The sequence below is a fragment of the Akebia trifoliata genome, chromosome 8 (assembly GCF_017979445.1).
Source record: "Akebia trifoliata isolate Shusen 1 chromosome 8, ASM1797944v1, whole genome shotgun sequence".
Classification (NCBI taxonomy): domain Eukaryota; kingdom Viridiplantae; phylum Streptophyta; class Magnoliopsida; order Ranunculales; family Lardizabalaceae; genus Akebia; species Akebia trifoliata.
In genome coordinates this window covers 17,034,817-17,056,779 of record NC_141382.1, presented here as the reverse complement: position 1 = coordinate 17,056,779, position 21,963 = coordinate 17,034,817, and the positions used below count along the sequence as shown (strand labels likewise).

Below are 21,963 nucleotides of genomic sequence, written 5' to 3'. Positions count from 1 at the left end.
AGCCTTGATTCACGAAAAAGGGGGCTGCGATAGCAGGCCCTTTGCTTACAATTTGGATCATTACAATGTGATGGTCCCCTAGGGGCCTTGTCCAATTTATGTCATACTGGGAGCTGCAAGAATACCAAACCCAATTAAAAAACTAGCCAATTGGGTATCATATTCATGCCTACCCAATCATACTTGATTAGTTGTTTTGTATCCATGTTGAGGGATGATAGTCGGGTTGGGGTTCAATGTGTCCAAACTAGTAGCCTAATACACAGTTATTGCTAAGCACTTCTAGAGGAAGAAAGGGTCTTAGTTTGCTGGCAACACATGAGATTCGATCAACATCAACAATTATAAACACAAACGGTTAATTGGCTAACCCCAACAAAGATTTTTGAAAGGTGCAAATATGGCCTATGTTATAACTATGATGACAAGTGCAACCTGAGTCATTAGTGCGAAGCTCAACATGCAATCGTTGAGAGATTTGAAATGGATGATAACCATACTATGGACCACAAGGAGAAGTGTGGAGAACTTGAGAAGGATGTACACGTGTCAGTCTATGCTTTGCCTGAATTATTGGCCCTTTGCACCAAGCATTTTTGAGGACTGGCCAATAAGCAATCTGTAAACATCTTTCTTAATTTTGGAAGCCCTCTTAACCGTATAAGCATGCGTCTTGCACAACTTTTAGCCTGATATGTCATTCGCCATGAGTAAATTTGAGGTTATGGTAGCTGGCGGTGAAAAACTAGCTAGCTAAGGTAAGTGCTCCAACATTCCTTTGGAAGTACATGTGTACAAATGCCATGTGGATTGTCATATCATTCCATTGGGCAGGTACAATTTTATATTATTTGAATAATGTTTAGCCACCCATGGGGGAGGAGTCAAATGGGATTTTTAACTTTTAGGCTGATAATCTCCGTCCAACTTATCTTCCCAAAAATGAATACTTTCTCCATTTCCCACTTTGAACCTAATCCACTTCTTGAAGTCTTGACTCACTCTAACAATTCCCTTCCAAACATCACAACTGGAAGAATTTCTCACTTCCCTGCTCACCCAACCCAAACTTTTCTCTCCAAACTTCTCTTGAATGACTTTTCTTCGTAAACTATTTTTCTCCTCTCTCCAAACCTCCATAATCATTTTTCAAGTAAAACAAAATTTGTCTACCTAAACCCTTTGATTCCTAGACTTCCTTCTTCTTTGGGGCACAACCTTCCAATTCATGAAGTGACCAGGGAGGAATCATGGATTTTTACAAGAAGCTTTATGAGGAAGATCACCATGATAGATTGATCCTGGAGTTATTGGAGTTTGATTCAATTTCCCTTGCAAAATGGTTGGCTTGAAAGGACAATTGAGGGTGAGGAGATTAGAAGAGTGATGTTGGATATAATGAGAGAAATCTCCGGGGCCAGATGGTTTCTCGATGGAATTTTTTTAGACTTGTTGGGATATAGTTGGGGAAGTTCCTCTGAGAGTGTAAAAGAAATATTTTTGGGAATCATATAACCAAGTAATTGTCACGACCCGGAATCTCAACACGAATCCCTATGATTCATCAGTCAGAATCTCGAAGTGTGAGGTAATCAATCACACAACCTGATAGAACATTCACAAATACTAATACTTATGAAAAGAAAATATACGCAGCGGAATAAACATTTAACTAACATTTATACGAGAGTCTAGAGTAAGCGGAAACAATCATCAAACACTGATATCATCCAAGTCCTCAGTCTCATAATATATGGAATTACAAAAATTTCTAAGACTAACATGTTTCTTATCTACAACCAAAAATCGCTAGGATCCTCTACTAGTCCTCAAAGACATGGCGGCGGCAAGACATCAATCTGATCCTCCTCAGGGATCTCCTCAAAAGATTCTTCAAATAACGGCTCTTCAAGAGTTGAATAATCTGAAATGTGAAGGATAGGGTGAGTAACAAGGGAATGTTACTCAGCAGGATGAACGCCGTTCTAACAGTGAGTCATACATGCACAAGTAATCATCAGAACAATTAAATGATGCAAGTTTTTATAATGTAACATACGATAAATGTCTAAGCATACTTAGTAAACAGTTATAATAACTTTAATCTATCATTTTCAATCATTTAAAGTAACATATGCATCTTTTAAATGAAAACATTTATCAATCATTACAAAATAAGGAAAAGATACATAATAAGAACACGGCGGTGTAATCGATAAGAGAGCAGAGGAACACGTCGATAGAACCGCCTCGGATATGACAATACGATATTCCAAACTTAACTTCCGATGTGGAATCCTATCGTTATAATCTGATTTTGTGGTTGGTCTAGCATACCATGGTTGGATGATCATTTATCCGGCTCAGACTGGCCGTTGACCAAGAACTCAATACTGAGTTCAACTAACGGTGAGGTCGACCGTTTGACGACTACAGACTAAAAGTGATCACTAATTAGCCCAAGAGACCCCTCGCGTCGAAGCCTATCAAAAGGCAATGCATGTGAACCCCGCCTAGCTCTACACTATACAGAGACCGCCTTTACACACAACGTTCCCCAGGAAATAAGTAGGAGAAATTCCAGGATTTCATAAGCTGTAATATGCTCTAAGGTATCCCATACTACCGAAGAGCATATGACATTTAGTGTTATCCTAGATTGACTCGCCGCTTCCGGATACACAGCAACGCGTCACTCTTTATGGATTTTCTACAACCTTTACTGGTAAACAAAATAGTTTATTTTGTATATAATATATCATTTCTTTTAATCGAAAATACAAACAAAGTCTGGTAGTGCCCTCCAGTGACAGTTATATGTCATTTCCATCCATCAACCATCTCATCCCTCTATCTATCTATCACGTTTTACGTGGCATGGCCACTACGTAGAACTTGAGGCACTGTCCCATCAATCAGTCGAGAACATACGTTCTCTCTATCTATCCATCAATTAAATCGATCAATCTATCATCTAATTTCCTACATATCTATCAAAATAATGTCACCTTTAAAGTAATTCGAAATCCATAGAGCATCAACCAATTCCATTCGATGGTTAGGGTTGAGTCGAAAGACTCGGAAACAAAGATAAAACCATAAGACGTAAAAGCTGAAAATTTGTGAAAATTTGGCTAAGTGTTGAAAAAATGATTTTTTTTTGTAAAGTCGAAATTTAAAATGGGTTATTTATTTATTAAAGAACTTAAAGTAATACTTAACTGTTTTTAATGAAATAAAGGTAGGAAATGGGTATACATACTATATGGAAGCAATAAAAAAAAAATTAGAACCAAACTCAACATTTGGATACTTTTCTGAATTGCTGATTTTTCGTCGAAATTCGATCAAAATCGATCCAAATATTATACCAATTATAAAATGCTTATATTACATCATATGAACTAAAACCAATCATAAATAAGTATACCAACATGATTCAAATCGTTCAAATATGTATAAACTTAATGAAACGATCGATTTATCGACAATCACATGGATTTTCTATGAAATTATCGTATAACTAGAAGGTAGAAGGGAAGGCAACCTACTTCAAGCTATATTCAACGGTTGAACGGAGTTTAAAATTGCCTCCGGCCAATCTCCAAATTTTTCTTCTGACGAAAATCGAATTTCTTTGCGTCCACGCGTAACCCTCGGCAAGAGGAACAACTTTCCTTTATGCGACTAAGCTTTGATCGTTCTCGTTTGGCGTAGATCTGAGTTTCAAATATCGAGGGAAAAGGGTTGAGATTTTTTTGGAAAGGAGAATAAGAAAAATCTGATTTTTCTAATAGAATTCAGATATTTATATAACTTAAGTTGGGACATACTTGTCATTTTGGGAATTGTTTTTTCCGAATGCCGAATTGGACAAACTTATACTCTATTTCGGGTGATTTTTCGACACGAATTTAATGGTATGATCGGTTATCTTAAATTACGTCTCTAAAGTGTCGTTTACCTGTTGGGAAAATATCTAATGCGAAACTCAAGGATTTGATAACTTTTTCAATCGACTTCAGATTTAGGCGTGCTTATAGGCTAAAATATGTTTCTCGATCCTTCTAAATCTATTGGTAAAGTTAATTTTCCTCAAATATTAAAAATTAAGAATCTATACTTTTAAATTAATGCACGGATCTAAAATTCTTTCCTCGAGATACATTTTTGGATTTTCAGGTCATTACAGTAATAGTCCTTATCCCTCTTCGATACTCGTTGTTTGGAGAAATATTTTGTACTTGGTGTATATGCGTAGATTATTGGTTCCTTGGTGATATCTAAAGAGAACTTTTCAATACCCATTGTTGATGAATTTTAAACGAACTACATGGTGCCAAGTAATTTTCAAAGCTCAACTTACAAGCTGGCTACCACCAAATGTTTGAGAGATAGATTTTCCAAAGATGGCCTTTAGAATGCACGAAGGGCATTACAAATTCCTAATTATGCCATTCCTGTTAACAAATGCCCCTTCTACGCTCCAAAGACTATTGAATGACATTTTGAGAGCACCCACATGAATTCATCCTTATCTTTTTTTATGGCATTTTAATTCATAGCTCCAATTGGAATGCCCAACTTCATCATTATTCCAAACTCTTCTAATATGGCAAATCATCAACTTAATGTAAAGAGATCCTAAGTGCATGTTTGGGTTTACTAGGGTGGAATATATGGGTCACATCCTCTCCCAAGGAGTAATAACTTACCCAAAAAAGATTGACTGCATGATTGATTCAGATTTACTTGAACCTAAGAACATCAAGGGATTGCTATGCATTTGTGATCCAACTTTAAGGTTAAGCTAGTGTTAACCACTCTTCTTTCCTCTGAGTCTTCTCCCATGTAAACAATTTTTATGATTTTGGCGAGTCTTCTACCAAGTGATTCAGTATAGAAAAATCTATTCGTATTGGTAAACTTTGGTCTTTTATGCTCTTTGGTCAGCTATGTCCGCCTATGGTGCTTTGATAGAGCTATTGGTTTGTTAAAGAGAGGCCTTTGTGTAAGTGACCTGTCATTAGGTTAGTCTCAGCCAAGGCCTTCATTGAAGCCTAAGCAAATGACAGTTAGTGAGGGGACAAGCATTGACGCTACTTTGAATGTTTCAATAGAGCTAATTTTTTTTTGCTCTCTCTTTCGATTGAGCTGTATACCACATTTTGTTGCAAGTCCGGAATGCAAATGACGTATACATAGAGGTACATATTCAATTTTATGGTGGTTTTACTCCATGATAGTGAGTTTGGAGGTTATTAAAGTTATTTGATAGCTTGGAAGGAATATATGGATATAAAAGGTGAGTTTTGTTCTCAGACTATTTTTTTTTGAATTTTTTCTAGTGGTTTCCCTTGAAAAGTTGCCCCATCCACCCACTCAAGCATTGGTAAAAATTGTGGTTTGCAAGTCTAGTCTTCCTAATATGATGATTAATGCAACTACTACATTTTTGGAGCAACCTATGCCTGATCCTCACCTAAAGTGGTTTGTCTCATGGAAGGATAGTAGGGTTCATTGGAAAAACTCAAGTATGGACCAACTCAAGCATCATAAAATTGACAGTATGCAACTGAGATTCCGAGTAGAAAATGGATTTGGCGTTGTTATGGATTGTTTGCTCCTTAACCATGATTGAAACCTTCCTCGAGTCTGGTTTTGAACCTTTGTTCCTCAAAGCCATTTTGTGCAGTACCTGATCATCTCTAAGCTTGTTAATCTCATCATCATGCTCCAACCTACTTCATTGATGGACCCTTCTAAGCCAATAACTCTTCATCTCCAAGTTTTGTAGATATGTGTATATGGCCTATTAGTGTCAATGACTAGGATCATTGGTCCGAATTGTCTAAACCCGCCTCCTCTAGACTACATATATGACACGTACACCCCAATTATCAGTAGGCATAATGAGCTAATTAGTGGCCATCTAATTCCTTAGTGGAGGCACCAAAAGGATTCAGGAGTGTAGTTTGGGTTTTTCTTGTTTTATTTGGGTGTTCCTTGCTGTAAATCACTTGATATAAAGGCCTTTGTGCTATCTTGGTCTGGTCACTGCATCACTCTCTACTTTGTTAATGTGAACCGGAGTTGGCTCTAAATGGTGCCTTTTAACGCACTTTGTTCATCCGGGCTCTTGTTGCAATCCACTCTTTCCAACTCCCTTTACTTATGAAGTCTCAGTACACTATGTCTACCCGTCGCAAGGTGCGTGTATATTTATAAGGCTGGTTGAAGAACATAGTTTTATATATGCCTATTGGTGGGATGCATATTTGAGTTCTTTACAACTAAGCAAATGTTGCTCAGGCACCTGTTGCAAGTAGGATTCTGGATGGTGTATTTATGTTCATGTCTGGGTTTGTGATCTGTGGGTTGATGAATCTTGATCTTGTGATTAGGAAGATGGGTTAGCTCGGTAGCTTTGTCTTTTGTTACCTACTATATTTTCCCTTGTTCTTGTACATTATTGTCTTGTTTTATATATTTACACATCTGAAAAAAAACTTGTATTCCTCACATGTACTTTTATCAAAGTCTAGGTACTTAAACCACTGCTTTTGAACGTGGATGTATGCTGTGAGGTTCTTCAAGGGCCCAAAACACGAGGCATAAGTACACCTTTTTAGATGAATGCTATAGATAATCAATTAATAGTTTTTGCTAATTTGAGAAAAATAATGAACAGAACTGTTGATCAATTACATGTGGAAAAGGAGATTGTTTTGTAGCCCTCTTACATATTATTTAGTCTAGCATAGAGAGGAGGGAAAAAATGATTACAAATTTGGAGTTTCAAAGTATGACGATCTAAAATTATGAACACCAACATATGCATGTGAAGTGACTCTCTAACATGAGCATCCAAGAAGTGCAAGGGACAAAGGCTTATTATGCTTTTTCTAAAGTCTCGGTGGATGAGCTGTATGGCCCATGTGCATTTTGAGTCTTCAGGATCTGCTTTGGAAAACCATGCTGTAAGCTAGGCCTCAAAGGCCTTCAAAGAATTTTATTTCCCATAAGAATGAAAGATGCATAATGAATAAGTTCTTTTTATTTATTACAAATACCTTTCCTTGTTCACGTATTGGACCTCCAAATCAGATCTTCAAAGAATAATCATGTGTTTGACACTTGTAGGATTTTGACGGAAGAATCTAGAGTTTTTGATGTTTTGGAGGATATTTTGGATGACATTTTATCAAGTTTGCATAGCATTCAAAAAAGTTTGCAGTTTTGGCAGTCTAGAGCAGAGGTTGGTATATGTTTAGTAAACAGCAACTGTTAAGTACCATACACCACAAGCTGGTTTGCTTCCCATTGAATTGTGCTTGCTTATATTCATCATCTTCTGTGCTTCAGGGAACAAATGCTCGAAAGGCATACTTTATGGTTCTTGAAAGAGGTCCACGTGCCTTTATTGATGGAACTGTTCAGTTGATACGTGGGTGTGTCAGGGATGGTTCACCCTTACAACATCTTTGTCATTCTGCAGCTTCTCATATATCTGAGAGGATAGCCATCTTAACAAGTCTACGCCAATGCTTGGCTACATTTCTTGCACAGGTATGTGATCTTGTTTTCTAAATGGAGGCAATTTTTGCAGTTTGTCATTTAGCTTTTACAACTATTAGTGCTTTTTTTTTCTTCTTTCCGTCAGTCTCTCACTACCGAATATTGGATATCAACCGTTCTGAATGTGCTTGCCTTAAGGTACCTTGCTCATTTGTTGCCACATTGACTGCCTTTCATCCTATGTAACTAACCTAGTTTTAAGTTTCCCCTAATACAGCCAATTACGTACTCTATGGTTTTTGTATCAGTCGGCTTCAGCATGAAATTCTAGGGGAATACTTTGCTTCCCATTATTGTTTGAGTATCCAAAGTTCGTAGTTGAACCATCTCAATTGTATATTGACAGAGAAATGCACATAATCACATTTTTTTTACATTCAATCAAGTTTGTAAATTGCTAAGGCAAGTGTGAAGGTAATGCCGCTGCTGCCCTTGGTCGAAATCCCCCTTCTGTATTTTGTTATTAGTCCATCTTACCAACTGTTTAAGAACTCCTAGACCATGCTTGCCAAATGCCTATCTAAAAGGGAAAAAATGCTAAAACAATTATGACACATAATTCGGAGACTGAGTCAGATAACATATGACAACACTCATTAAGTTACATGGTTGTAATAATTATACTCACGCAAACCTGCCATGCTGAAGAACTAGTGAGCCATCAAAAACCTTCTCTCTAACATCTCCTTCACGCAAACTTGCCATGGATCGAGCTAAGGAAATTTCTTACTACTAAGGAGCTCGTACAATGGCCGGAGTTATGAAGCTGAAGGATGGTTGGAGTTTCGTGGTGGAAGCTAAAAGATTTTCAGTGAGAAAAATGTGGCAAAGAGGTAAACTTTTTGTCTTTGTGGGGAAAATTAACAAAAGAGGATCTTTTTCTTTAGATTTCACTCAGGAGGAATTGCTCTGGTTACAAGATTTTCTGTGTCAAGCTCTAAATCTTCCTTTTGAGAAATCGTTGTGGAGAAAGTCGAAGTCAGGATTTGGAATCAGAATTGCGGAAAAAGGTTCAAACAAAACTGTCTCCTTTATGTGTATCTTGAATGTTCAAGAGGGGAGGGGTTCGCCTACCTTGTTTATTCCCAGAGGGAAGAAGAACCAAGGGTGGGCTAATTTGGTAGAAGCTCTAGCGGAAGCTGGAAAAGAGGATAGTAGTCTAGTGTTACCTTTGCCTCCTCTAGGTAGTATCATAGATGGTTTACTGTGAAAGAAAATGGGTGGTGGCACTGAGTTGTTCGTAGTGGTACAAGAACCAGAAGTTGAAAAGGTGAATGATTCAGTACAAATAATTAAAGAGGTGGATGATTCATTTCAGATAAGCAAAGAGGGTGCTGTCTTGGGTAACCATAAGGGGATTGCGGGGGTGTTTGACGGTAAAGAAAAGAAGGATGCTTTCAGGAAATCTGATAATATGGTTTTAGTCAAGGATAAAGGTGTTGGAGAATGGAAGTGGGCAGTATTCTGTGAAGCCTCTGAAGTTCATTGTTGGGAGATGTAAGAGTAGCTCTTGAAGTTTTAGCTAACATAGAGGGACACTTGATTGAAATGGAACCAAAGAGAATTTTCTTGGCCAAATCAAAGGAGATCCAAATTTTCTTGTGTTCTCTTGAATCTATTAGAGTTGGCTCGGTTCAAATCTCATTTCGTTACCGGTGGGCGTTGTGTAATGGGGTGTCAAAACTATGGTTTGAATGAGAAACTTGGGTAGAACTGTGGGGGTTGCCAATGTTTCTTTGGGATTATGATTCTCTAGAAGTTATTGGTAGGGCTCTGGTGGGCTAATAGAAGTGGACGAAGCGACAAGAATAATAAACATTCTTCAGGTGGCAAAAATTAAAGTTGCAGTGTGTTGTGCCTCAATTCCTCGTTTGATTCAGGTGCAGTGTGGGAGGACCTTATATAAGATAATTGTGTGGACCAAAAGTTTGGAAAATAGAAAGAATGGACTAAGAGGAAGGGTGGATGATCCAACAGGAAATATGCTTTCAGAAATAGAATATTGTTGGGATGTGGAAGCGCATGTTGGTCCAAGTGTGGGCTCGTTAGAGAAGACGAAGCCTGATGGGATCATTTTTGGCATGGGAATAACAAATCACACAAGTCAACAAGGGTTAGCTATTAAATTGGGGGCTAGAGTCAATTCAATTTTCAAAAAAGGCAGAAAGGGTGGTAAATCACCTACACGTGGTGGTTCGAGGTCTAAGTGGGGAGTGAGGTTGGGAGGTGGTATGCGTAAAAAGCTTGGGAAAATTCAAATCAGGCAGTTGTGCAAAGGGAGTTTAGGAAGACGTCAGGTGAGAAATCATTGGTCGTGTGTGGAAGGAAAGAAGCTTCTTTCGTTAGGCCAAAATCCACAGGATAGCTACTTGGGAACAAAGAACATCTGTTTTGTTGCGTCGGCATCACGTGGGAGGGTTTCAGAGAACAACATTTTCGGAAGGACACATGGACGGTTGAATCGTAAAAAACGAGACTTGTAGACTTCAAGACATAGTAAGCCCAAATTCAAAAAAGGAAGTAATTGGGCCAGAAACTTCGTAAATTGAAGTAGATGCTGGGCTGGGAACTTAAATACAGTTAGCACTTCGCGAGCTGGGCCAAAGACCTAAGTGGGCCGCGAGAACATTAAAAAGCATTGGGTTAGAAAAATAAGTGGTATTGGTGTGGGTTTTCCTGTTGGGGTCGGGTTAGAAAAAGATGGTACATCTCGTGGTCCAATGTGTGGGTTTGGATTTGAGATGTATAGGGCTTTTAGCAAAGATCTGGGTGAGCACTCTCATATTGAAATTTCTTTAACAAAGAAGGGGGACGTCAGGGAAGAGGAAGGATCGTGGCGGGGTGTTAAGAAAGTGGTGAAATTTTTCGGTTTTGACGAGGTCTTCACTCAGGCTGCAATCTCATCCAGGATTCTGGCTACACGAACATTGTTCAAGAGGGCAACCTGGGAAGTTTTGTTCAAACAGGGGGATGCATGCTACCAATTCCGATCGACGTCGTTAGATTTAGACTTGCTGGCGAAGAACTCTTTGATTTTCTTGGGACAAAAATTTGGTATGTTGGCTTTGGGGGTGAAGGGTCATGGTTCCTTTTGGCATCCAATCGATGGTTTAGTCTTGCCTACTCTAAAATTTATTTGCTTTCCATTTTGTCTACCATTCTTCCTTTCTAGTCACTATCTTTTGTTCGTCAGTGTTGTAATATCACCTTTCTATAGAGTTTGTTGGGTGTGGTCCTCTTCGGTTGTGAATGATTGCAGGAGGGTTTTTGAAATTTCGAGTGCCCAAACCCATTTATCAGTTTCTGAGAAATTACAAGATTGTTTTGACAAGAGGGAGGAGGAATGTTCTGTATCTCCTGAGAAGTCCAATCAATTGGTCTTGTTTGAGGCGAGTTTTGTAGACCTTGACGAGGAGGCTCACGAAGTCAACTCTGGGATTATTGGGAAGTGGGAGTGTGGTGCCCTACAACTAATAGAGGCTCCATTAAGTCGATAGGAAGTTTCAGATTTGGAAGATGAATATTGGAGAGTGGAAAAAAAGAGGGAGATGTTAGTCTGGTTATCCACGCAAGTGACGGATGTTGCAATTAAATCCGAGATTTGTGAGACAGAGAACCATGATCTATCCTCTCTAATTTTGAAAGTAACTTTTGGTAAGGAAGAGTTGAATTTCTCTATCAATTTGGACAACCATCAATCTGGTTGAGGTGTTGTTGTAGAGTCGAAAGAGAGGCAGGGTTTGAATGAGAAGTGGGCAGTGGAAGGTGCCTCAAATAATAAAGGTAAGAGGTTGGCTAAGGAGGTGGAAAGCCTAGTGAGATATATCAACAAGCACCCACCAAAGGATTTTGGTTCAAGGGGTCCCTACGAGTTGAGTAATGTTAAAAATCCTTTCATGAACACTAGAGGTCTAGGGGATAAGAGGAAAAAAAAAAAACGTTAGTCAAAGCAATTGTAAAGATGAACAATCCAGATTTGGTGGTGTTGCAAGAGTCAAAATTGAAGGTTTGTAATGAGACAACTATTAAGGAACTTTTTTTTTTTTTTGGGGGGGGGGGGGGGGGGGGGGGTGCTATCTACCATTGATCGGGGCTTTGGGTGGTATTATAATTATGTGGCAGGAAAATAAATTGATGGTGAAGGAAAATTTGGTTGGGGCGTTTTCGGTGTCAATTTTGTGTTCTCTTGTTGATAATAATTTTAGGTGGGCGTTCACGGGAGTGTATGGTCTAACAAAGTTTAGTGAATGATAGCAATTGGGATATATTGTGGTGTATGGGGGGGGATTGTAATGTTGTAAGGTTTGCTCATGAAAAATTGGGTGGAGGTCGGGTTTCGAAGAGTGAGGGATTTTGGGGCATTTGTGATTTGGCTAGCATTGGAAGATTTGCCTCTTCAAGGTAGATCTTTCACTTGGTCGAATAATCAAGGGGTACTTAGACTGTTGAGACTCATTAGGTTTCTTGTATTGGGTGTTTGGGCGAATCGTTTTGGGAACATAGCTCAATCTGGAACACCAAATCCAATCTCAGATCATATCCAATTTTGTTGGAAGCAAGAATGAGAAGAACTACACCAAGACCCTTTAGATTCGAAAATATGTGGCTCCTTCAGGAAGACTTCTGTCCAAAGGCAGATGGTTGGTGGAAAGAGTTTATGCTTAACGGAAACCCAAGTCTTATGTTTAGAAAAAAACTAAAAGCACTCAGAAAAAAAATCAAAATATGGAATGTGGAGAAATTTGGAAGGGTGGAGGAGAACAAAAAAACAATCTTAGAGGATATAAAATTTCTTGATAAGAAAGAAGAAGTACAAATCCTCAACTTGGATGAAAAGGTGAGGAGAACAAATTGGAGAGCGGAATTTCAAAAGGTTGCTTTAATGGAAGACGTGTGTTGGAAACAAAAGGCAAGGATAAATTGGTTAAAAGAAGGTGATAAACCCCACTTATGGAGGAGTTTCCACTCTTGTATTTGACCACAACTAAAAAGGGGTTGCCTATAGCTAGCTTTAGATGTTTCTCGAACAACTTGGGGTCTTGGGAGTTTGGTTTCCATAGGGATTTTAATAATTGGGAGATGGAGTCGGTTGGTTTGCTCTGTGAACTCTTTAGCTCTCAACTCTGAGAGAGAGGACGTTCGAATTTGGAGGGTGAATAAGGACGGATTGTTTTCGGCTAGCTCCTTCTATCGATCTTTGTGCTCTGAGGGTCATGCTTCTTTCCCAGAGGTGGCCGTGTGGGGGCCAAACGTGCGTTCCCAGGTGGCGCTTTTTAGCTAGACAACAATGCTTGGTAGGATTCAAACCATGGACTTCTTGATGCGTCGAGGTTTCTGTGGGGTGAATTGTTGTGTTATGCTATAACGATGATGAATCAAGTGACCACGTTTTGTTGCGTTGTAAAGTCACATATGAGGTTTGGGCTCACTTCTTCTCTTTGTTTGGGGTGTCGTCTTGCCTACCAAGTTCAATGCGTTCTCTTTTCAAATCTTGGGCAACACTTGGGAACTCTTTCTCCGAGGTCAAGAGGATATTGTGGATCATAACCCTTTTTGCAATTTGTTGGGGCATTTGGAAGGAGCGCAACGGAATTTTTTTTGAAGGGAAATGTCTTAATCATCATTCTATTATTTTTTTCTGTTTTGAGTTTAATTTTCCTTTGGTCCAAATTCTTTATGAGCTTAGGGGGATTTTGTTTGAAGACCTTGTGAGAAATTGGGAGGGGGTTTGTTGCATTGTAAGAGATTAGTCGGTTTGTATTTGTTTCGCTTGGTCGGTCAACTCGCTTGACCTTACCTCTATCAATGAATTTCTGCTTATAAAAAAATGTGAGAAACGTGGCCAATTTTATAAGATTGGAAGTCAATGGGGAAAGCGTTGAAGGGGAGGAGTTGATAAGGACGAAGGTAGTGGATTTTTATAAAGACATGTGTTACCCTCGTCTAGATCTTTTGGAGTTTGATGTTATATCTTTAGATCAGAGGGACTGGCTTGATAGGTCATTTGAGGTGGAAGAGGTTCATAGAGCGGTGGTAGAGATGAATGGGGACAAGGCCCCTGGCCCGGATGATTTCACAATGGCCTTTTTAAAAAGTTGTTGGAGAATGATTAGTGAGGATTTAATGAAAGTTGTGTTGGACCTCCAAGAGAGAAATTTTGTAGATTATGTCTGAACAATTCCTTTTTGGCACTGATTCCAAAGCACCCAGAAGCACTGGATGTGAACCATTCCTTTTTCAAAAGTTGATGGAGCACAGTTAGCGAGGATTTCTTTGTTTTTGGAGGACCCCTCACTGTCCTGTTGATTTTAATAGAATTTATACTTACTACCATTTTTTTTTTCCTTTGGTATCCTTGTGTTTCACTCAATTTTTCAAATCTCATCCACGTTGACTGCTACTCTCTAAACTTACAAAACTGATTTGATAATGGGGGACCTTCATATTCCTTTAATATGTGTGTCATTGTGTTGACATGGTATGAATAACTGTTGATAATGAATATTTCTAAATTTTAATGATGATGGGGTGAAGGGTTTAAATTGACAAGGGAAAACTTCGAAAAAAGAGAAAATGCGAAAGGGATAGGAAAAGATAACAAAATACAAAAAAAATAAAAATATTAGAACTTAGAAAAAAGGTCAACAGGCACACACGCATGCACACACACGGACAATATAGTTTTGAGTAAGAAACACACTATCGACTATCTATGCATGATAACATGTTTTCACACATCAATATATCTTTTAAGAAAAATAACACCCTATTGAAAAATTTAAAAACCATGACATCAGTACATCATCATCAAATTCCATGTAAACTATATTTATGAGTCACCAAATCCTATATTATGTATCAAATCTCACATTAAACAATATTCATTAAACAAATAACTAACAATCATAAGGCCACAAAAAGCAATCACAAGCCCACAAAAAATGTATTTTTTTTTCTTTATTAATGAAAAATGCGATTACAAGGTAAGAAATGCAAAATAACATTTTTTTCTTTAAGGAAAAAAAAAACTCATTTTTCACTCTTTTTAATTGTTAGAGATAAAACTTGTTTTAAATGCGACTTTCAAAAAATCCATTTTTTGTGACTGTGGTTTGTGGTTCCATCTTTATTAAACGACTTTGATCCAACATTGGACAGTGGTAGGTGAACAATGCTTTCCACGTATCTTTTGAATACAAAATTATAAAATATTGGAACTTAAACATTGAGGTATAATGTTTAGTTGGTCTGATGGACTTCCATGCTACGCTTGGACAGAATTTTAGGCAGTGTCAGACTGGAGTATTTGGTCTGACTATCTTTTCAACCTAAAAGTTGAGATTAAACAGGCTGTCTGTCCAGGTTGTGTCAGATCTTCTAAGCACACCTTGGCCTTAGTGGATGTTGAGCTTACTTTCTACAATGTCGAGCTGCCCCAGGCTGACATTCCTTAGCCTTTATCTGGCAATTTAACAGGCATAGTGAGGTCTTCAATTCGATGATTGGATTCACCTAGGCAGTTCACCTGTCTTATTTACGAGTCCAAGCTATCTGTCTATTGATTTGTTTATCCATTCTCAAAATATATGGTTTATGTTTTCCACTAAGTTACTACATTGATTTTTTGTACAGGTTTATATGGAAGTTAATAAATTTGGGGACGATTTAATAAAGAACCCAGAGAAGCCATTGCCCTCATTATTGGTGACTATTAATAGCTTGTTTTCTAAACTGGAAGAGTCAATCAGCCATCCTAATGCAATGTATCAGGTACATACTAAAATAAAATGTAGTCACCCATTATTGGTTTTTGGGTTTGGTATTTGTTTTCTCACTGTTGTTATTCTCATCTACAAAGCTTGCCTTTACTTTTATATTCCTATGAATTTTTTGATTCCAACCTTTTCTGATGCAATGGTATTGCAGAGTGATTCTTCTGTTTGTGAGGATGGTAGCAATTCATGTCCTCTGCAGTTTGAAAAATTGCCGGAGATTAATCAGGAAGGCTCTCAGTGGACAGATTGTGAAATAAGAGATGCTATCAACTTGATTTATCAGAATCTCCACAAACTTGATTCTTACTTATCTCTCCTTGTAAGTTCTCTCTCTCTCTCTCTCTCTCTCTCTGTGATGTGCACGTGTGTGCGCATCTCAGTGCCAACGTGTGCATGTGCATATTTGTGTGTGTGTGAAATGTGAACCTGGCATCTTTTCTTTTAGTGGTTTAGTTCTCTCGAAAGACATAAGATACTGGATAATACTATTCACTTGTATGTTTTGAAATGCAGTACCTGTAATCCATTCTCCCAAGCACTTCAAATTAATTGGTGCTTTCATGTGCAATACTTCATTGAGGATGATGATGATGTCCATCACTTTGGTATTGCCTATAAGAGGAATGCCATGTAGCTATGGTGAAGGTGCAGCTAACCTTTGCCACCTTGCTATATATATGTTGCCACACCAACTTTTGCTAACACCACCCCAATTCATATGCAAGTCACCAAAGAATTACACACATCTTGGGGTGGCGTTAGCAAAAATCGGTGTGGCAATATATATGTTACGATGTTGTAATTGTGTGAACTGGCTATTGCTAATCTTTTTTGTCGTTTAGCAAGGGAAAGGTGTTTTGCATCTTCAACACTGAATCTTAGGACTCTTTTTTGCGTTAAGGGTAATTTAGTGGTTATCTAGTGGTAATCCTATACTCTGAAAAAATCCACTTTCATCATCCTGGAATCTGAAAAGGGAAATCCTAAACCTATCCACTAAGCAATCCTCATGGTTGCCCTGATAAAATGAACGTTAGAATCCAGAGTTCATAACCGCAGTGATGCTCTCCAAAGTAATGATTAAATGATGACATAATTAGTGCAACGAATGATCTGACAACCAAATGAAACCAAGACACGACATCCAAATACTGACACATGCCCATCATATGTAGAAGAGCCTCCATGAAGTCTCGAAGGAACCACTTACAGTGATTTTTAATAGGAATGATGTAGGAATATTTTAACATGATACAAACAAAGATTTTCAAATACTATATAAACATGGGTGACAAAGGCGAATGTACACAATTTCACTTGGAGATTCCTTGTTATTCTGTCAAGATTTATGTTGGCTTGATTGTTGGAGTGTAATAGTAGGGTCAACGGAGCTAACGTTTGAAAGTTGTAATTTACCATCAAGCTTAAAGAAAAAAGATTGATTTAGAAGAATATTTGCACCCACAAAGATTGGTGTTGCCCATGGGAAATTTTCTTCCTTCTCTTTTTCTCTTGTACTATTTTCCAACCTTTTATTTTGCTTGTACAAGAGTTTGATCAGTTTGTTGAGCATTAAGGGAAGATGACAAGAGCAATGAAGGCAAGATCAAGCGTAGTGCAAGATAACATTAATGTAAGACAGGATTTTGAGCCGAAAATTCCTTTTTGGACTCATTTGCATCTGATGACTCAATTGTTTTTTTTAATAGGCTAAATATAATATATTAATGACAAGGTTGAGATGACATCTAGAGAAACGTACAAAGAAGAGAAAGAGGTAAAACAAGAAGATTACAAAGAGCATAACATATCCTACTTAAAAACCAACTCCTCAAAGAAAACCCCTCTAAAAGTACCATCCCATTTGCACCAATAAAACATCCCTAATATGCTCAAAATCAAGTCCTGAAAAGGCCTTGCAATATTCGAGAAGATTCTCCTATTCTTTTCCTACCGGATGCCCCAACAAATTGCAAAAGGAAGTAGGTCCCATAGAGTTTTGTTCCTCACAACGAAACCGACCTTACCCTTGCTAAAAAACAAGGACGACAATGAATTTGGGAAGACCCAACTAATTTTGAACAACTGCAAAAAATGATACTGAAGGAACAATGAATAAAAAATGTGATCAATGGATTCCCCATATTTGCAACAAAGAAGGCAAAAATTTGGAATTATGAAGCCTCTACTGATAAGATGATCCAAGGTGAGGAGCTTATCGGAAATTGCAAGCTAGGCAAAGAAAGAGATTTTTGAAGGGACTTTAGCCCCCAAATTTTAGTGACTGGAAAACCACCATCCCCTTGAGGATCAAGAGCAGCCCTGAAAGAATTCATCGAGAAACAACTTACCTTGGTGTAGGTGCATTCCCAACAATCTTTCTTGATGGTTCAAGTCTCAAAAGGTCCAACTTGGAGGAAAGCGCTGCCAACTCGTGAATCTCCCAACTGATGAAGGTCTTCCTAAAACTCAAATCTCACAGTCACAATTCCCTCATGAGTCACTAGGGCAGAAATAGGCAAGTCCTTTTTAGAATGGACATCATAGAGCAAGGGAAATTGCGTAGAAAAAGGGGTCTGACCATCCCAATTGTCCTCCCAGAAGTGAATTCGTTCTCCTTTACTCACTTTAAACCTAATCCACGAAGTCACAATACCCTATGATGATTCAATTTATCCAGGTGAAATTGGAGGAAGTTAGGGTAGAATGGTGCTACAATACTAGGAGCAAAGAGAATTTATGGAGTGCATAATGTACCAATCCTTGCGTAAAAAATTGAAGAGTTGATGAGGAATGTGCCAAGGGATTATATCATACTAAGCGTGGGCCATGGGCACGATGATGATGAAGCGGAATCAACGTTGTTTCCTAGGGACAAAAACGAGTTTCCAGATGAAATACCATCGCAGATGGGAGGGTTGTCGAGAGAAGAAGCATGTATAATGACCTGGAAGGGAAGAAAATAGCTGGCTACCGTTCCAAATGTGAAGGTAGATGACAAGATGACATTCCTAGAAGTAAGAGATGTTAGACAGTTATTTTCTTTCATGTGAGGATTATGCATATGGAGCCTCTACTTTGGTTGAACACTTCATTTCTGATAGCTACTAGCATTTTGGGAGGGGAATGACGTGTTACTCTGCAATTTCTTATCGTCCAATTTGGAGGGAAGCACCCCTACTTTGTTCCACCATTTCTTGACTTCCAACTATTGCCAATTTGGAAGGCTTATGTGTGGTTTTCATGTCGCAACATGTCTGCAACAAGCAACGACGTGTAGACGTTGATTCTTTTTTCACTTGACACAGTCTCCCAGGGAGTCACTATGGAAATCCATGAGAATATTCAAGAGAGTAGCTACGTTGATAGACCCACAACAATACTATATTGTTTGCTTTGGGTCGAAGCCCGCACAACTTTAAAATGTGCTGTACCATGTAAGGTTTGCTTTGTCTTTATAACCTAGGTTATGAACGTTCTCTTGTCCGATGTGGGACTAATCACACTCCTCCCTGCTATTCCACCCTGCAATGTGATTGCTCCACTTTGACTCCTTAGTCTCAACAACTCTTTCCACGTCCAGCTAGTGGCGCACCGGTGAGGTCTTGACAACGTGGTTATAGCATTCCAAAATGTTGTGGAGCTTGACTCCCTCTTGTAAGCGTCCCTATGAAGAACTGATCCAAGAAGATGGAGAACTCATAATTTGACCCAAAAATGCAAAGTGGAAGGATGACCATAAGATTCGTGCCAAGTAGGGCAAGACTGTCGTTCATGTTGTTGTTCAATTTGTTGACCAACTTCCAATTGAGTTTCGAAATGGGGGAGGTGCGAGTGGAACACCTAAGAAAGACAAACAATAGACCAATAATAGAGTTTGTTCATCTCAACATTTTCCATCTAAGTTTTTGTCAAAAATAAAGTCAACCATATCAAATGGTCTAGACCACTCAAAGAATGAGATATCAAGTTAGATTAACCCTACTATGCCTACCACTAGGCAAAAATCAATGTGACCAACCTATGATGGGCCCTATGCCATTACGTCCAGGACCTGGTCAATCTTGTTCGTGTGAAGGAGTATGTGGGATAAAAAAAGGAGTATGGGAACAAGGGTGGAGAGAAGTGAAGAAACCCAAACTTGCCAGGTAGTAGGAGATGAAGTTCGACTCTTGAGGTGTACCTATACAGCCTGTCAATATCACCCAAGCATTCATGGGAAGATCCCACCATTGGAGAGGGGTTACGAGTTGCATGACAGTGAAGTGGTTGGAAGACTGCCACATTATTGAAGTATGGATGTTCGGGAGCAAGCAAGAGGTCTGCCCGAAGCCTTATTTTCTTAGATCTAAAGGGCTTTATTTTCTTAGATCTAAAGGGCTTTGTGACCAAATCCTTTCTTAACCTATCGCTCATCTTTTTATTAGAGTCAACGACAAATCTCAGTGGCAAATCTAGAGCATTCCAGCCATTTCCACCTTCACCTTCTGGGTCTAGCAATGGCCTCACCCACCCTCTAACAGTATTTTATTGAATCCACCAAACCTACGATCTGGTTCTGGACGCCCACCACAAGGACTCTACCTTCCATCAAATGTTTAGATTACAATCACTTGTCTTGAGAAGCATTCCCAGCTTTAGACAAGGCCATACTAAGCCACATGCCTCTCGACCAAAACCAGTGACGACTTTCCCCTTCGCCCTCTCTCAACCACTTCAACTGCTTTCCAATTCTTTACCCAACGCACCGTCAACTCAAAAAACTTTGAATCTACCTGAACCAACATGGTTTAGAAGCACACGTACCAGCTTTGAAAAAGGAGATTTAGGAATGTGTGTGTGCCGCACATTGGAAAAGAATTCCTTCACGATTAGCCATTTGATATCCATCCTCATGATAGTTCAGAACATCATTAAAAGTGATAACAGGTCAGAAAGCAAGCTGACCAGAAGAGCCACATAAACGTGCCATGTTTCATTCATCTTCTATGAACTTTTGGTGTTGATTTAGATTATTGTTGAATGAATTTTGTTTCGTAGGGAATTTCTCTCTTTTTTGATGACTAGAACCTTTGGCTCCAAAAATAGTGTATTTTCCTTTTTGTAAAACAAGAGGTTTCTACTTCCTTTCATTTCTTCTATGTAATAACTAGTTGTTCTGGGAGATGGCGTGGAATCTCTTAGCATGTAACGTTTCCTATCCTATTTTGGAATCATAGGTTCTTTTTAGTTTTCGCCTTTTAAAAAAATTTCTAGTATCATTTACTTTTCTCAATAATGGTAATTAATGTCTATTGTCATTGTACTCTTTTTTTTTTTGAAAAGTCTCTTTTTTTTTTTTGAAAAGTGACACTGTAGTCTTATTTTCAAATTGTATTTCAGATGCTGAATTGATTATCCATTTTTGTGATGTATTTCTCTCATTAAGGTTTCTAAATATCGAAAGCCAAGGAGAGCAACTTTATACTGGTTTCGTTATACATGTGGAGCTGTTGGTCTCTCAATATGTTCGGTGTGGCTCTTACGTCATAGTAGTTTGACTGGAAGTTCTGACATTGACAATTGGGTTCGTGACGTACGGGAATCAACAGTTAGATTTTGGAATGATCATGTAGAGCAACCGGTATGATCTACATGATTCGACATTGCTTTTCAAATTAATTTATTTATTTCTGTCACCTTCAAAATTAGTTGTGCTTGCCATTAGTAATATATGCAGGCCTACACATTTTTGAGGTCATTAAACCTTTTACTATAAGGTGCAGTTTGGATTACCATTTTACACCAGAAAATGATATTTTCATAATTATTTTTTTCTCGCAAAAAATAAATTTTTTCTGCTGTAAAAGTGACACTAGGAATTGCCCTGAAGTACATTCTTCTTTATACTTTAATAGCCATTGACATGACATCAAAGCAAATTTTGCCATTAATGGCCTGATTAACAAATGCATGCCTTCGTTCATAATTTTTTTCATTTGTAGTTCTTTATGAGTTTGACTTATAATAGTCTGGAAAAATTGAGTTTATGTTGTTGATACACAAATTTTTATGAGATGGATCTGCAAAGTTTTCTGCAAGAATAAGATTATCTATATTCAGCTAACATTTTTATGTGCTTATGAAAAAAAATATTCTTCTTATAGGTGCTGAAAATCAATTTTTAGTTAATGGATATGCCCATTTGACATTTTTAAACCAGTTAATGTTCAATGTAAAGCTTATCCACAAGGCCCAGGTGACAAGGACAATTCATTTTTCAATAACTTTATGCCGGACACTTTCATTTCCACATTTTGGACTCAGACCCATACACCTTCTCTACCACATGTTAATTTATTCAACTAGTGGTTACATGATTTTGGTTTATATTAGTTTATTTGAATACATTTTTTCCATATTACGTGCTTATCATAAACTCACCATACACAAAATATATTCTTAGCATGTGGAAAAACTGTATGCATGTCTGGGTTGTGTTAAACACTTAATGTTGGTGTCAAACACCAACACGTGTCTGTGTCATTGTTTCCTTTATACAAATGAATGATTTGGCTCTACATTGAATTAACTTTCAACCAGGTTGTGAGACATAATAGTGGTGTTTTTT

The 21,963-nt window shown here is 38.2% G+C and overlaps 1 protein-coding gene across 1 annotated transcript in view; it reads left to right on the top strand.

The window, feature by feature from the left end:
* Positions 1-21,963, top strand: part of DGS1 (dgd1 suppressor 1) — a 77,159-nt gene that overhangs the window by 1,046 nt on the left and 54,150 nt on the right. The window contains exons 2-6 of the mRNA XM_086452015.1: positions 7,144-7,258; positions 7,366-7,569; positions 15,211-15,348; positions 15,505-15,672; positions 20,782-20,976. Of these exons, the coding sequence (XP_086308141.1) occupies positions 7,144-7,258; positions 7,366-7,569; positions 15,211-15,348; positions 15,505-15,672; positions 20,782-20,976 (820 nt within the window). The remainder of the gene's footprint in view (positions 1-7,143; positions 7,259-7,365; positions 7,570-15,210; positions 15,349-15,504; positions 15,673-20,781; positions 20,977-21,963) is intronic.